General features: G+C 52.5%; 3 protein-coding genes across 3 annotated transcripts; all 3 read left to right on the forward strand.

The window, feature by feature from the left end:
* Positions 1-565: 565 nt before the first annotated feature.
* BCR38DRAFT_460927 (coatomer WD associated region-domain-containing protein) lies at positions 566-3,307 on the forward strand (the record flags this gene model as incomplete). Its single annotated transcript, XM_040862475.1, has 2 exons — positions 566-583; positions 794-3,307. 2 exons carry the CDS (start codon positions 566-568, stop codon positions 3,305-3,307), a joined length of 2,532 nt encoding a protein of 843 aa, XP_040711122.1.
* Positions 3,308-9,089: 5,782 nt separating this feature from the next.
* On the forward strand, positions 9,090-10,895 carry BCR38DRAFT_353390 (glycosyltransferase family 90 protein; the record flags this gene model as incomplete). The annotated part of the gene is made up of 1 exon (XM_040856778.1): positions 9,090-10,895. The coding sequence occupies one exon, from the start codon at positions 9,090-9,092 to the stop codon at positions 10,893-10,895; it is 1,806 nt and encodes a 601-aa protein (XP_040711123.1).
* Positions 10,896-11,541: 646 nt separating this feature from the next.
* Positions 11,542-13,049, forward strand: BCR38DRAFT_400508 (3-ketoacyl-acyl carrier protein reductase). The gene is made up of 3 exons (XM_040857742.1): positions 11,542-11,796; positions 11,880-12,551; positions 12,648-13,049. The coding sequence occupies exons 1-3, from the start codon at positions 11,677-11,679 to the stop codon at positions 12,663-12,665; spliced, it is 810 nt and encodes a 269-aa protein (XP_040711124.1). The 5' UTR covers positions 11,542-11,676; the 3' UTR covers positions 12,666-13,049.
* The last annotated feature ends 1,353 nt before the right edge of the window (positions 13,050-14,402 follow it).

Consider the following 14,402-nt stretch of genomic DNA (forward strand, 5'->3'; position numbering starts at 1 on the left):
CATGAAGCCGGAATTAAATCACTAAGATATACCTCGGTAAGCTCAACTGGGCCCGGGCAGCAAACGGACCACAAGATGGCTTCACGAACAGATGAACGACGCACCCCATAAAAGCGTCAATCCAAGCCCACCTAGGTGCGTCGTTGGCCAAGTATGTCGTCGTCGTCCACACCAACCATTGACTCCCATTATCATTTGGAAAATCGAATGACAAGAGAGCTTGTATGTCAAGGCTCCGGGTCGATGTTTCAACACATTTCGGCCCGTGCGACTTGGATAGCTTTGCTTAGGCTTGGAACCTTCATCCCAGAAGGTCGCGTGAGGCTGAAGCCCCGAACTACCAATTAAAGTGGACCCACCAAGCAGGCCCAACGTAGATTGGCCAGCAAGGCCAGGGTGTCACGACTGCAGCTGCCACTTGGCCAAACATTGACACTCACAATTGACTTGGGAGGCACGACGGCATTTGGGCTTCACTCAACACCAAGACCCTCATCTTCCGCCACGTTCGGTGCATGTAGCTGGCCACGTCCCAAACCTCTTCAACAATTCCTCATCTGCCAACATGAGGCTCGATGTGAAGGTAAGTGCTACTTCGCTCCCTGTTCCTCTACCTATCGATCTCTTGTGTGGCATCTCTCTGCTCTGCGCCAGTGGCTCCCTCGCAGCTACATGACGGATACGGGCAGATGCCTCGATGTCCACTTTCCACCGTGGCAATCGCAATTCTGCCGCTGCTCAATCGGTTTCCATCATGCTAGCTTCAAGTACTGACATGGCTTTCGACATGCAGAGACAGCTCTTCGCCCGCAGTGAGCGGGTCAAGGGCATCGACTTCCATCCTCAAGAGCCCTGGATCCTTACCACCCTGTACAGCGGCCATGTCTACATTTGGTCCCATGAAACTCAACAGATTGTCAAGACCTTCGAGCTCACAGATGTCCCCGTTCGCGCCGGTCGCTTCGTCGCCAGAAAGAACTGGATCGTTTGCGGCTCTGACGACTTTCAGTTGCGCGTCTATAATTACAACACGTCCGAGAAGATCACATCCTTCGAGGCCCACCCCGACTACATCCGAGCCATTGCCGTACACCCGACCCAACCGTTCGTTCTGACAGCCTCTGATGACATGACTATCAAGCTGTGGGATTGGGACAAGGGTTGGAAGTGTGTCCAGGTCTTCGAAGGCCACAGTCATTATGTCATGGGCCTGGCCATCAACCCCAAAGACACCAACACATTTGCCTCCGCATGTCTCGATCGCACCGTCAAGATCTGGAGTCTGGGCTCGTCAACAGCCAACTTCACCCTCGAGGCACACGAGACCAAGGGCGTCAACCATGTTGACTACTACCCGCACTCCGACAAACCGTACCTTCTCACCACGTCGGACGACAGGACAGTCAAGGTCTGGGACTATACGACTAAGTCGCTGATCGCCACTCTAGAGGGCCACACCAATAACGTGTCGTTTGCTTGCTACCATCCCGAATTGCCGATCATCATCTCAGGTTCCGAGGACGGCACCGTCAGGATATGGCACGCCAACACGTACCGCTTCGAGCAGTCTCTCAACTACGGCCTGGAGCGGGCTTGGTGCGTCTCGTACCAGAAGGGCAAACAAGGTGTTGCTGTCGGTTTTGACGATGGTGCTGTCGTCGTCAAGCTAGGTCGTGAAGAGCCGGCTGTGTCGATGGACGGATCAGGGAAGCTGATCTGGGCGCGACACAACGAGGTGGTGTCATCTATTATCAAAGGCGGCGATGCATCGATCAAGGACAATTCGCAGATTACCCTCCCGACCAAGGATCTAGGAACATGCGAGGTCTACCCTCAAACGCTCATCCACTCTCCCAACGGCCGGTTTGTCGCCGTCTGTGGTGACGGGGAATACATCATCTACACGGCTTTGGCATGGCGAAATAAGGCATTTGGGTCGGCACTCGACTTTGTGTGGGCAAGCAAGGATAGCAACAACGATTTCGCTATTCGTGAATCGGCCACCAGCGTAAAGGTGTACAGGAACTTCGTCGAGAAATCCGGCGGCCTCGATATTCCCTTCCAAGCGGACGGTCTTACCGGCGGGGTGTTGCTCGGAGTCAAGGGACAGGGCGGCATCTCTTTCTACGACTGGGCTACAGGCGGTCTCGTGCGACGCATCGAAGTCGACCCCAAAGAGGTGTACTGGTCCGACAGCGGCGAACTTGTGACTCTGGCCTGCGACGACACCTTTTACGTTCTGCGCTTCTCCCGGGACAACTATATCGAAGCTACTCAAGCTGGCCAAGTTGACGAGGATGGTGTGGAGGCGGCATTTGAAGTCATCACAGACATTGCCGAAAGTGTGCGCACTGGCGAGTGGGTTGGTGACTGCTTCATCTACACCAACAGCACCAACCGGTTGAATTATCTGGTCGGTGATCAAATCAACACTGTGTCGCACTTTGACCAGCCCATGTACATCCTCGGCTACATCCAACGCGACTCCCGGATCTACCTGGCAGACAAAGATGTCAACCTCACATCTTTCGGTCTGTCACTGCCCGTTCTGGAATATCAAACACTGGTACTACGTGGCGACATGGATACCGCTAGCGAACTATTACCCACGATTCCAGCCGACCAGGTCAATAAGATCGCACGTTTCCTCGAAGGCCAAGGATACAAGGAAATGGCACTCGAAGTAGCCACCGACCCGGAGCACAAGTTCGATTTAGCATTAGCACTGGGCCAGCTGCCACTTCTGCTCGAGCTAGCGAAAGAAGCGGACGTGGAGCACAAATGGAGGACTGTGGGTGATGCTGCCTTGTCCGCTTGGGATGTACCACTTGCCACGGAATGCTTCACTCACGGCAAGGACCTCGGCTCATTACTCCTGATCTACACAAGCACATGCGACAAGGACGGTCTTGCTTCCCTGGCAACGCAAGCCGCAGAAGCAGGATCTCATAACATTGCGTTCACATGTTTATGGACGATTGGCGACATCGAAGGCTGTGCCGCACTGCTCCAAAAGACTAAGCGCCTGCCGGAATCTGCCCTGTTCACGCAAACCTACAAGCCCAGCCTGACGCCGTCTGCAGTGAAGAGTTGGAAAGAGGACCTCGAGGGCAACAAGAAGGGTCGGATTGCTAAGATGATTGGTGCTCCCGAAGAGGACGACGATCTGTTCCCGGAATGGGAGGAGTATCTTCAGTTGGAGAGGGATGGCCCAAGTGCGCCGGCGGCGACGACCAATGGCGAAGTCGAGTCTGGAGAGGACGAGGATACGGAGGAGGCGGAGGAGGCGGATGAGGCTGAGGAATAGATTTGAACAAAATTTAGGCGTCGGGGGATAATGAAGAATACCACCAGATTCAAAGCGTCATGAATGAGATTTCGCTTCTGTGTCGTATAATTGCTATCTTGTCTGGTGCTTGGTGAAAGTTGTCAAGTGGGTGGCGGCACTGTAGCCCCTGAAAAATGCGAAGCATTTGCATTGGAATGAGCGTCGACTGGCAGGATCTCCCACAGATGAGCACCGGAATTGATCAAGCATGCCAATTATCGAGGCGGGCGTAATTGAAGACCACTTATCAGAAGAACCGACCTCCAGACTAGCTTGAGACCTGGTCTCTTCAACAGCCTATTCAACCTCTCCAGAGGCATCATGCAATTACACCCAATAGGGGAAAGCGAAGGAGAGAAAAGGCCGCGCTCACTTTCAAGTTCTTAGTGCTTTGATAGAGACCGTACGTAGAGTAGTCTTCACATGTGCGCAGGGCCATTGAGCGAGTGTGGTGTATCTGTTCGTATTGTCTCTTGGGATAGCGAATGCTGCGGGTGGCAAAATTCCAAAAAAGCAAGGAACATGGGTCAAACTCGCCTCTTTACGTACATTGATTGCATCATGTGTTCTGCGCAGAATGGTTGAGGTATTGGGGTTGTTTAGGTACATGGAAACCATCCTAGGCATAGAATGGTGGTTTCATCAGGTCCAGGAGAATCTCTCGCGAGGCGCTGCTGTGAATGGCGGCGGTTAATAATAAATTTCCTGGGCAACGCCGAACTGCTGATTAATGTCCATCTTCGATACTTGATTTGGGCTGACGCACTGCCACCGGGGGAGAATATGGCCACATAGGTTGACAGGAGCTCTTCGTTGGACACAGATTTAGATGTAGCGACGGGTAGTCGAATCTACGGATCCCCCCCTGCTTAGGTGAAGACAAGCAAGATATAAGATGTTTGTATGACTGAGATTCCAGGAGTATAACTGAATGGCCGCTGGATGCCGTAGCTGCCAGTGGATATCCTGAGTATCCACGCGCGGCATACTTCACGACCTCGGCACAGCGAAAGATTTTGTAAAAGATCGATTGCCAGCCGGATGCTGCCTATTGATACTCCTCCACCCTCCCCTACACAACCATGTGTTACGGGGTAGGTCACTGTTCAGCTGGAGTCTGGACCCGATGCGTTTGGTTGTGATGATTTGTCGGCTGGGTGTTCTGCTAGATGCATGTCGTCTTAGAGCTCGTTCGTTGTAGATACTATCTGCGGAAGACTGCGCTGACGCTCAATATAGTCTCGGTGCCTAGTGTCAAACCCGGCTGATTCACAGAACCTAACCACCTGTACGAAATACTAGCTGTTCCGGGCCTTCATTCTGTACCGTTTAGTCCTCGCCATCCACGTATCAAGGGTCTACATGCTCTTGGATGGATTATAATAAAAAGATCCCCGTGCTAGGCCAGGTCCCGTAGGCCGAGTGACAGAGTGCGCACGTGTTCCCTGTCGGAGTATGGAACCCCCAGACTCCATCGACACACACTCGCAGCACTACAAAACGTGGCCTGCGCCAACCTCACGATGTTTCACCCTACCCTAAAGAATCCCTCCTACTGTATTATCTTGGGCGGAGTCAGGGCAGGTCTGACTGTGGCCTCACGGTCAAGCGATGATGCTGAGGTGCGCGTCCTCGTTGTGGAAGTGGGCCTAGACAACACTGCAAATCCTCTTGCCTTCGCTCTTGGCCTCTTATGTGGCCAGTATAGACGAGAAAAATACAACTGGAACTTATTGTCGATTCCCCAGGCAACTAATGTGACTATCTTGACTTGGGATGTTGCTTACGCCCCGCCAGCCGATGGTGAACCATCGTCGCATTGTACAACCACGGGGCCGCCAGCTCGGGGATGCCCGCTCGGGGATCTATCGGCCTCAAATTCATGATGATTTTGTATCCCTCGAGAGCTAATATTAATTCCCGGGGCAAAATCGGCAATGCAAGATGGCCATACGAAGATCTGGCGCCGTATTTTAGGAAATCCACTACTGTATATCTCCCGGGTCAGTCTGCCAGGGAAACTGTGTATATTGATGACTATTATGAAAGCCATCGACCCGGCAAGGGACCATTGCAAGTCTCGTTTCACGATGGTTGTAGTAGAGTACTGAACAGCGCATGGGTCGATACATTCCTCGAACTCAGGATGAAGATGAAGGATCATCCCGAACCGAGAAAGCAGTCGGGGAGTTCCAAAGCCGAGCCACCACTTATCAACTACACAGATGTTCAGCTGAAATTGCATACACTTGGGCCCTTATGTCTGGTCAAAACCTACGCTTGATGGTGCCCACAGAAACCCTGGTTAAAAGAACCGTGACCTCTAAGGAGGAAAATGACGACGTCGAAAAGAGGTCGGTGCTTCAAAAGAGAATTGGGAAGAAGAAGCCGTCTGCAGACCTAGAGGTTATCCTAGCGGCGGGAGCGCCACATCACCTCAGATACTGGAGGCATTGGCGACCGCCACCTGCTGGAAGACTTCGGCACCCCAGCTGTTATTGACAGCCCAACACGGAGTACGCTTAAAATACAATCCAATTGTCTATCAAATATTCGAAGGGGAAGACGGAGTGCCCTCTCGTGATGCGCTTCGCGATCCGTACGTTTTACCTGAAATGATCGACTTGTATACCAAGTCCGGGGGAGGTGGGCATCTGGAATAAAGCTTCATCAGCACGGGATATATTACCCTATCTGAATCTTTAGGACCGTCCCCTCTATAGGCTGAGAAGACAGTTCTGGGTACTTAGTTCCAGGAATCCAGCCCCAAGTTGCAACTCCTAAAGGTCATCACCGAGAATCCATAAGAACCCACCAGCGCCGTACCTGCTCTTCCCATCTCAAGTTTCTATACCTCTATTCCCACAGATGATACAAAATATATTTTAATCAGTCGGCTGGTGTAGTTGGTCACTTCGCTGGTAGATAAGTCCCGATTTCAGCCTCGCCCACTTGGGTCGGTGACGAGTCGCGGGTTCGAATCCTGCAGCTGACACACAAGGGGGTTTAGTCAACCCTTATGGCGCGCTGCCCACCTTGTTGACTTCGCCTACCTAGCGATAATAGGGAGATTGGTGCAGTTTAGGATTACGAGCATCCTAGCCAGTCGACCGTCAAGCACTACGTCGGCGGAATATAACTCGACAGCCGGTCCAGAATTCGAATCGTTAATCCGGCCCCTTATCGGACCTCGCCTATCCGATAACGCTCGTCGGCGAACCCGTCCCCTCACGATAGAAGGCGCGCAGCACGCCCTCTCGCCGCGATTCTTGCGAGCGTCTAGACCACGTTACGGTCTATCCACTTGAGCGTATGGTTGAGATGTATACGCTCGACGAGAACCCCAATTAGCAGATACTACGACTTGTCGCGACAAAAAATAGTCGAGCATCTTCTGCACATCAGCAGCATCCCACCCCTGAGGACGAATTTAAGTGCCACATTACCACACTTATCGGTAGTTCAGGCAGGGGTTGTAGCACAGACTTAGGGAGGGACAGGAGGTTTAGTAGTCGTTTGGCTACAAGTTTACCTGTATAACCGCCCGACGCGGCTTAAGGGCCCGCTATATCATCTATAGCCCCTTAAGGGAGTACTTGTAGAGGTACCGAGGGTTAACACCTACGGCGTATTTAATATTATTTTTTTATTTTAATCATCATGCCGCAGCCTTGCGTCAACATCATGGCAATCCCCAACCACCCATTCTCAAGCGGCTCGGCACCCATCTGATCGGTCGGTATCAGCGTTAAAGCAACCGGGTCCCAATTACCTAACCCGTTCCCTGGATCTGGAGATTTTAGCCCGACACGTACAGTTCGTCGAAAACATTGTCAGAACCGGTTCCTTCAGCGCGGCTCTGAAACCTGGCAGTATACGCCAGCCCGGCATCATCGCCAACGATCTGGACAAGGCGTGGAAGAGCGTCAACCAGCGACAAATTCTCTGCTTCCATGTGACGTACAGCAGTGTCATGCTCCCTAAACAGCAGGGTGGTATGGTAAATGAGAGGTTGGCCGTCCACGTGACAATAAACATTCGGGTGATTGGTGCGACGTTTTCCCGCTGCAGCCCCTGCGCAACACGCTGTCGACGGTGCGTCCTGTTGCTGAGAGGGCGGCGTTTTGATTAAGGAGGATCGGAAGGTGAGGGGGTGGAGATCAGGTTGTACTTGAATTGCACCTGGTTGGGTAGTCGATAGGATTCACGGATAGGGAGGGTAAAGGAAGTTGCGTGGCCAAGCGAGGTGACTGAGATGAACATATGCGAGAACCTAACGCATGCCAACACGAAGTCGTGTGCAGCACTATTGGCAATCCGGTATCTCGCTCAGGGGCAAAATTTGATCTCAACCAACGAAATGCAAACACACTACTTCGAGTACCAGGCTGTTTACAGGGGCAGGATTCCATCCTCAAGATGGGGCCAGCGCGCAGAAAGCTGACTCCTCGCGCCACCAATCCGCCCATCGTATACTTATAAGGATGGGGCGTTGTCGTTACCACCTAGAGGTTGCTGGCAATTCGAGCTCCGTGGAACACGTCGTGCGTTGGGCGTCCTTGCCGATAGTCCCGCCCTTGAAGCTTAGTAGCGTTGTAGACATCAAGTGGTCCTCCATGCAGTAGGTCAGGCTATGTCAATCGTTACGAGGTGTATTGCCCTTCGAGGAAGAAACCAAAATCGGAAGGAGAGGCACGATGGTAGTACCATATGGTAAGCGAGGACAAATAGGCAATGTAGCCATGCCTTGTATATCTGACGACTATACACATCATTATGTATGTAACACTGAAATATCTCAACTGAGTTTGTTGTACTGTAGTAATGTAGTAATCCTAGTCCTCTTCCAAGAGCTTTGTCGCAGAGCCCCATTCAACCCATGAATGTAAGCTGAAGTGGAGTTGCCTCATTAACCGGCATGAGTAGGCGAATTCCGATAGGGGTCTCGACCCGTCGAAATTCATGCTTAGAGACTGGGACGAACATGTCCGTAGGATTGGCGACACTGGAATACCCCACGGGCAGGTTTGGACGAATACAATACGCCAATTGAATACAAACCACAAGATACAGGGAAGAACTAACTTCATTCTTCACATTGATACGGCTCTTTTTGTGTGGATCTACCTATAGCTCTCTACTATGTAGTACTTACTGTCTTGACTCGCTTGCACTAACTGGATTGATGCTGGCAGGCAGCACCTTGCATTAAGATGAGGTTTTCCGCCCAATCCTGGATGAAGGTGGGGCCACAACGGAAATAGTACACCTCTCTAGGCACCGTACAAATTGTGCGAAATATGAGGGAGTGGAAGGCCAAGCAAGTACTATGGGAGCTGTAATACGCTAACAATCGGCATGTCTGGAGAGGTGTAGCACCCCCCAACGGCCAGTGGTGGGTTACGGCACAGCGCGACTCCATGTGCAGGGGATAGATTATGAATACATTGGGAATCCGGATTGCGATGCCACAATCACACCTCTCACCGAGTCGCACTTTCCATTTACCATCACCGAAAACCCGCAGGTTCTGCCTGTCCGCCAACTCGACCACCTGTAGCTGCACCTGCAAGCTGACGCGCAGCCGACTATGTTCAAGCAGTGAGAGCATCTCTCCACAACTCGCCGTGGTAGAGCTCTAGAGAATCAAGCTCCGAGACGCAACCACCGACGCGAGTGTCCCACCTCGTCGCTCCCCAGCCACCCGTCGATGACGAACACGCGGCCACGGGGCCGGTCGTTGGCACGAATGTTCGCATCGATGCGATGGCGGTCCCTGCTGCGCTACGCCGTGTTCGCTTCCATCACGTCCGTCGTTCTGACGAGCGTGCTGCTTCTGCGGCGGCCTGAGGGCTTTCTCAGGGACAAGGCAGCCGGCTACTTCGACTACTTCTGGAACCAAACGCCGACGCACCCCATCGACCGGCTCATCACCGAGGCGCACGCGCAACATGAGAAGCTGCTGGCTGGACACCGGAGTCACAACATCAGCTCAGCGGCGGAGCGATACCGTCAAAGGAGGGGCCGCCATCCACCTCCCGGATTCGACGCCTGGATGCAGTATGCGCTCGACCACGATGCCGTCGTCGTCGAGCCCTTCTTCGATCGCATATACCACGACGTGAATCCCTTCTGGGCGCAGGCGCCACAAATCACTGCGCTCCGCGCCGCGTCGTGGTACCACGTAGTCAGAGTGCGCGACGGCAAGGCCCACGGAGTAGGCAACACGGAACACAAGGTGGCCTGGCTCAAGCACTGGACAGACCTGGTGGCCGAGGCCGCGCCTCACCTCCCCGACGTCGACATGCCCATCAACTACATGGACGAGTCGCGACTGCTGGTGCCGTGGGAGGACATCGACCGGTACATAAAGAAGGAAGAAAGTGGCCGGTCACTGCCACCCAAAGAAAAGGTCATTAAGACGTACATCGGGCTCGGCGACCTCGACGCCGTGTTAAACGACACTAAACCTTATGACCCAGCCTGGGTGCGGCCAGGCAAGGACAGCTACTGGAACCTAGCGCGCGCCGCCTGCGCACCGACCTCGCCCGCGCGCGAAGTGAAACCCATCGCCAACTTTACGGAGCCGCCGCTATTTGCCGAGGACTGGCAGCCCGAGTTCTCATACCAGGGCTATGTGCGCAACTTTACGGCTTCGATGGACGCATGCACGCAGCCGCATCTCCGTGGCATGCACGGCACCTTCATCGAACCGATCAGCATGTCCACGAGCGAAGAGCTGATCCCGCTGTTTGGCGGCTGCAAGCTGCCCATGAATAATGAGATTCTCATCCCGGGCGCCATGTACCTGACCGACGACCCCTTCTACTCGGGCGGCGACACGCATGGCCCGCCTTGGGCCGAGAAACTAAACGGTGTGGTGTGGAGGGGGGTTGCGTCGGGGGGCAGGCACAAGAAGGAGAATTGGTCGCATTTCCAGCGGATTCGACTCGTGCAGATGCTCAATGGCACTACCGTGTCGGCCATGGAAGAGAACAACAGCCGCGCCCCGACCTTCGAGATGCCGCCCCTGGGAACGTATGACATCCAGCGCCGGCGGAGCGGCACCCTGGGCACCTGGCTGACGCAATTCGCCGACGCCGGCTTCAACAACCTGCTCTGCTTCCCGGCCGGCGAATGCGCCTATGTAGACCCTTACTTCTCCGAGGTGGAGAGCATCCCTATGGCAGAGCAGTACCGGTTCAAGTTCATGCCCGACGTCGATGGGAATAGCTTCAGCGCCCGGTACCGTGGCTTTCTGCTCTCCACCTCCCTACCCATCAAGTCCACCATCTACGCCGAGTGGCACGACGACCGGTTGGTTCCATGGCTGCATTTCGCGCCCATGGACAATACGTTTCAGGACTTGTACGGGATTTTGGATTACTTCACGCGCGACCAGAAGGGAGATGATTCGGCAAGATTCATTGCGGAGATGGGGAGGGAATGGGCGGCCAAAGCACTCAGACGGGAGGATATGTTGTTGTATGTTTGGAGACTGCTCTTGGAGTTTGCGCGGGTTTGTGATGAGAATCGGGAGAGTTTGGGGTTCGTGGACGATTTATGACCGGGGTGTATGATTGCGTCGCGTGTGTATTTAATTTGAGGATAATGAATAAGTGAGAGCGCCTTGGGCTAACGGATGAAGCAAATTCTCTCGACCGTTTCAGTTTCACTTGCTTTTTTTTCGTGGTGCCGGTTTTACACAATGTATTGGTATTCCTGTGGTCATTACAGCACTGCATTTGTTTCTACAGGTATCCGGGCTACAATCCGGGGGCCCCGTCTTTGCTGGAACGCAGGGGATACACTTTAGGCGGATTATGTACATTCACTCAGCTATTATCTAGCTTCAATTGATCAATCCTCTCCAATGCACAATACCAAGTGATCGGAACCTCACACGATGTGATGAATAGAATCCAGGGCTCGTCAGAAGTGAAGATCTCATTGGCATGCACGGTGCTTTTGCTTGTGCCATCTTCTTCAATTTGGTATATTACATGATACACTTCTGTCCTGCGCGAAGGTATTCATCGAAGTTCCCCAACAGGGACGGTACTGAGATTGTAGCTCAGTCCCACGACTTTGATATTAATAATCCTCCTGCCTAGTAGTGTCTGCCGAGTGGGAGTCGGGTGCCTGCCCGCTGAAACGGTGCTACGTTCAGTGGTCTGGATCGGACTCTCTCAATATCTCATCGGCGTTTAGCACAACCGCCGATTGGGATCTTTACTCGTCTAGGTTCCAGACCTATTTAAGTAGACAGTGCCGCGAGTTCACAAGGGAGACAGATATCTTCGTACCGCTTATTTCCGATTTGATCTTACAATCTCACATAAAAGACCATGGCCGACTCTATCACCGAGTTCAAGCTGCCCCTCAGCGGAAAGCTCGCCCTCATCACCGGCGCATCTAGGGGTATCGGTGAAGGTATTGCATTCGAGCTCGCCCGCCGCGGCGCCTCGGTACATCCTCCTTTTCTCTTCTCCCTTCAAGTCTCTCATCAACGAAAAGAAAAACCCAAAACAGACACTAAACTACCAATCAGGTAATCCTCGCTTATTCCTCGCCTGACAGTACTCCCAAAATCGAGTCTCTCATCCAGAAAATCCAGTCCCTGCCCCACAAGCCCACCGCATACCCGGTCCGCGCGGATCTCACCAGCCCGACCGGCCCGCAAGACATCATCTCGTCCCTCGTCGCCTGGTCCGAGTCTCAGAACCAAAAAAAGCTCCAACTCGACATCCTCATCAACAACGCGGGCCTCCAACTTGTCAAACCCGTCGGTAACATCACAGCGGACAACTACCACAAAATCTACAACCTCAACGTGCTCGCCCCCCTGTTGCTCACTCAAGCGGCCCTGCCTCACCTCAACCCCGCGGGACACAACCGGATCATCAACATCGGCTCCGTGGCCGCGCGCGGGGGGTTCAAAGATCTCAGCTTATACTGCTCGTCCAAAGCAGCGCTGGAGGGTTTGACAAGGTGTTGGGCTGCCGAGTTGGGGGGCGATGGGACGACGGTGAATTGTGTCAATCCGGGACCGGTGCAGAGCGAGATGTTGGACGGGATTCCGAGGGAGATTGTCGAGATGCAGAGGAAGAACACGCCGGTCGAGCAGAGGATTGGCACGGTGGGGGAGGTAAGTAAGATTGTTGCTGGGTTGGCAGGGGAGGATGGAGGGTGGGTTTCCGGGCAGGTTATCAGTGCTAGTGGGGTAAGTATTCCATTTTCTTTCTCTATTTCTTGGGTTAGTAGGTGTTGCGTTTTGGATACTAAAGTGACTTCAGGAGACTAACATTTTTTAATATAGGGCTGGGCTATGTACTAATTATGGGGACTTTGAAGCGTACGGTACCTAAGTATTTTGGTGATATTATCGAGAGTACGGAGCGGCATTTATAGGGATCAGACTATACAGCTAAGGTATAGCTGTGTTGTAGGGAACTTTCGCGATATTATTGTCTCGGCAACGTACCTTGGTCTATCTACTTACCTTTACTTGAGCTTGGGATGAGAATACGAACACGCATTACAATCACTATGGAAATGGTGGCCTCATGGTACACAAGGGGGTTGGGCACATATACATATTCAGTTGGTGTTTTGGCCGTTTGGGACTTACAACTCCCGAAACAACAATGTAGCCCAGATGCCAGCTAATCAAAATGCTACAATTGCAAGGCAACCTGAATATTACCCGCATGATCCAGACGTCGTTGCTTCCTCGCTTTTAAACATCACGCAGTATTGCAGATGCAGCTGAAAGTTTCGCCCCAATCTATATTATCAACCGGACACTGCCTCCTTGAGGGGTGCTGCATTATTTTCTTGCCCGCCTTCGCTCGTTTCCTGAACTTGGGTCTGCAGACTACGTTCCTCGAGGATAATGATAGGCTTTGGAATTGATGACTTTCGACCAGTAAAGGTGAAGACCACATTACAAAATGCCACAATCTCATCCAAAGGCGCGAGCAATGCTCCTCTTCACGTCTCGATTCCACTTGGATGAGTCTCATTGCATGTTCTTCTTTCTCAGTCGACGAGTACAGCATCCCTTGGTGCTCCTTGAGCTGGTCGTTCCTGATATTGATGATTCTAGCTTTTCGCAGGAAATTCTATCCGTTCATTGAACGCGCTACCTACCGCTAATAGTGTCGTTTGATGCCATCGATCCCTGGCATTTTTACAATCGATCAATTTGAGCCCGAAATCGGGTATTTGACTCGGCAGTCCATGTCCTTGGGTAATGCATCTGCGCGGCTCGTAGGCAGAGAATTCCCTTGCCGATACCAGGCGCAAGAGTGGTATCTGGCACGCTACAAGTACTACATAGCACGGTCTGGATACGTATCGGACTTATTGTGTGCAATAGTGTTGAATCAGAATTGAGGTCTTGTCACTGAAGGTCAGGTCAACAATACGTCGCCGTCAGCCTTTACACAGTCTTCAAGCTCCTCTGGACAGTCTGTATGGGTTTCTTTTGTAACCCGCAGCAGTTTCAGGTTGACACGAAACCTACCCCAAGACCAGTGAGAGTGCTAGCCATGTTAGTCCGAGTCAAACACTGCAGAGCCAAACAAGGATGTTGGGATGGTTTACACGCGGGTGGAAGATGAAGACTGACGGGGCCGTAACCAGTTTCTCTTAGGATATGGAGCGTATAGACATGGGTTTGCCCGCAACTATGGTCAAATGCACATCAATTCCCAGCATTACATAGAGTCAGGGCCACACTGCTGCTAGAAAATGAAGAAGCAAGAGACGCATTAGAATTATATTCAGAATCCATCACATCTGGAACCAAGAAAGTAAACACAAGCACGATCCAATTTTGAAGACCCTCATTTGGCAGTTGCCGCAGCAGCAGCCGCAGCTCCCATCAATAACCTCGAACGCGTTCCCGTTGAGACCCTGGCTATGACCGAAAAGCGATGCTCTGACACCTGATCAAGCGGGGTTGCGTCGACGTTCTCGAGCCTTCAACTAATCTTTAGCAACACTAGCTAATAGGAGGATTTCTGGACTCATTTCCTTCCACAGTGAAAGGAAGGGAAGGAATAAGGTA

The sequence above is a fragment of the Pseudomassariella vexata genome (assembly GCF_002105095.1).
Source record: "Pseudomassariella vexata strain CBS 129021 chromosome Unknown BCR38scaffold_17, whole genome shotgun sequence".
NCBI lineage: Eukaryota > Fungi > Ascomycota > Sordariomycetes > Amphisphaeriales > Pseudomassariaceae > Pseudomassariella > Pseudomassariella vexata.

What these genes read in the sequence shown, in the direction of transcription:
- BCR38DRAFT_400508 (XM_040857742.1), top strand. Translation starts at nt 11,677, where the DNA reads ATGGCCGACTCTATCACCGAGTTCAAGCTGCCCCTCAGCGGAAAGCTC. An exon ending in TCGCCCGCCGCGGCGCCTCG is followed by an intron (nt 11,797 to 11,879) that starts GTACATCCTCCT and finishes ACTACCAATCAG; the next exon opens with GTAATCCTCGCTTATTCCTC.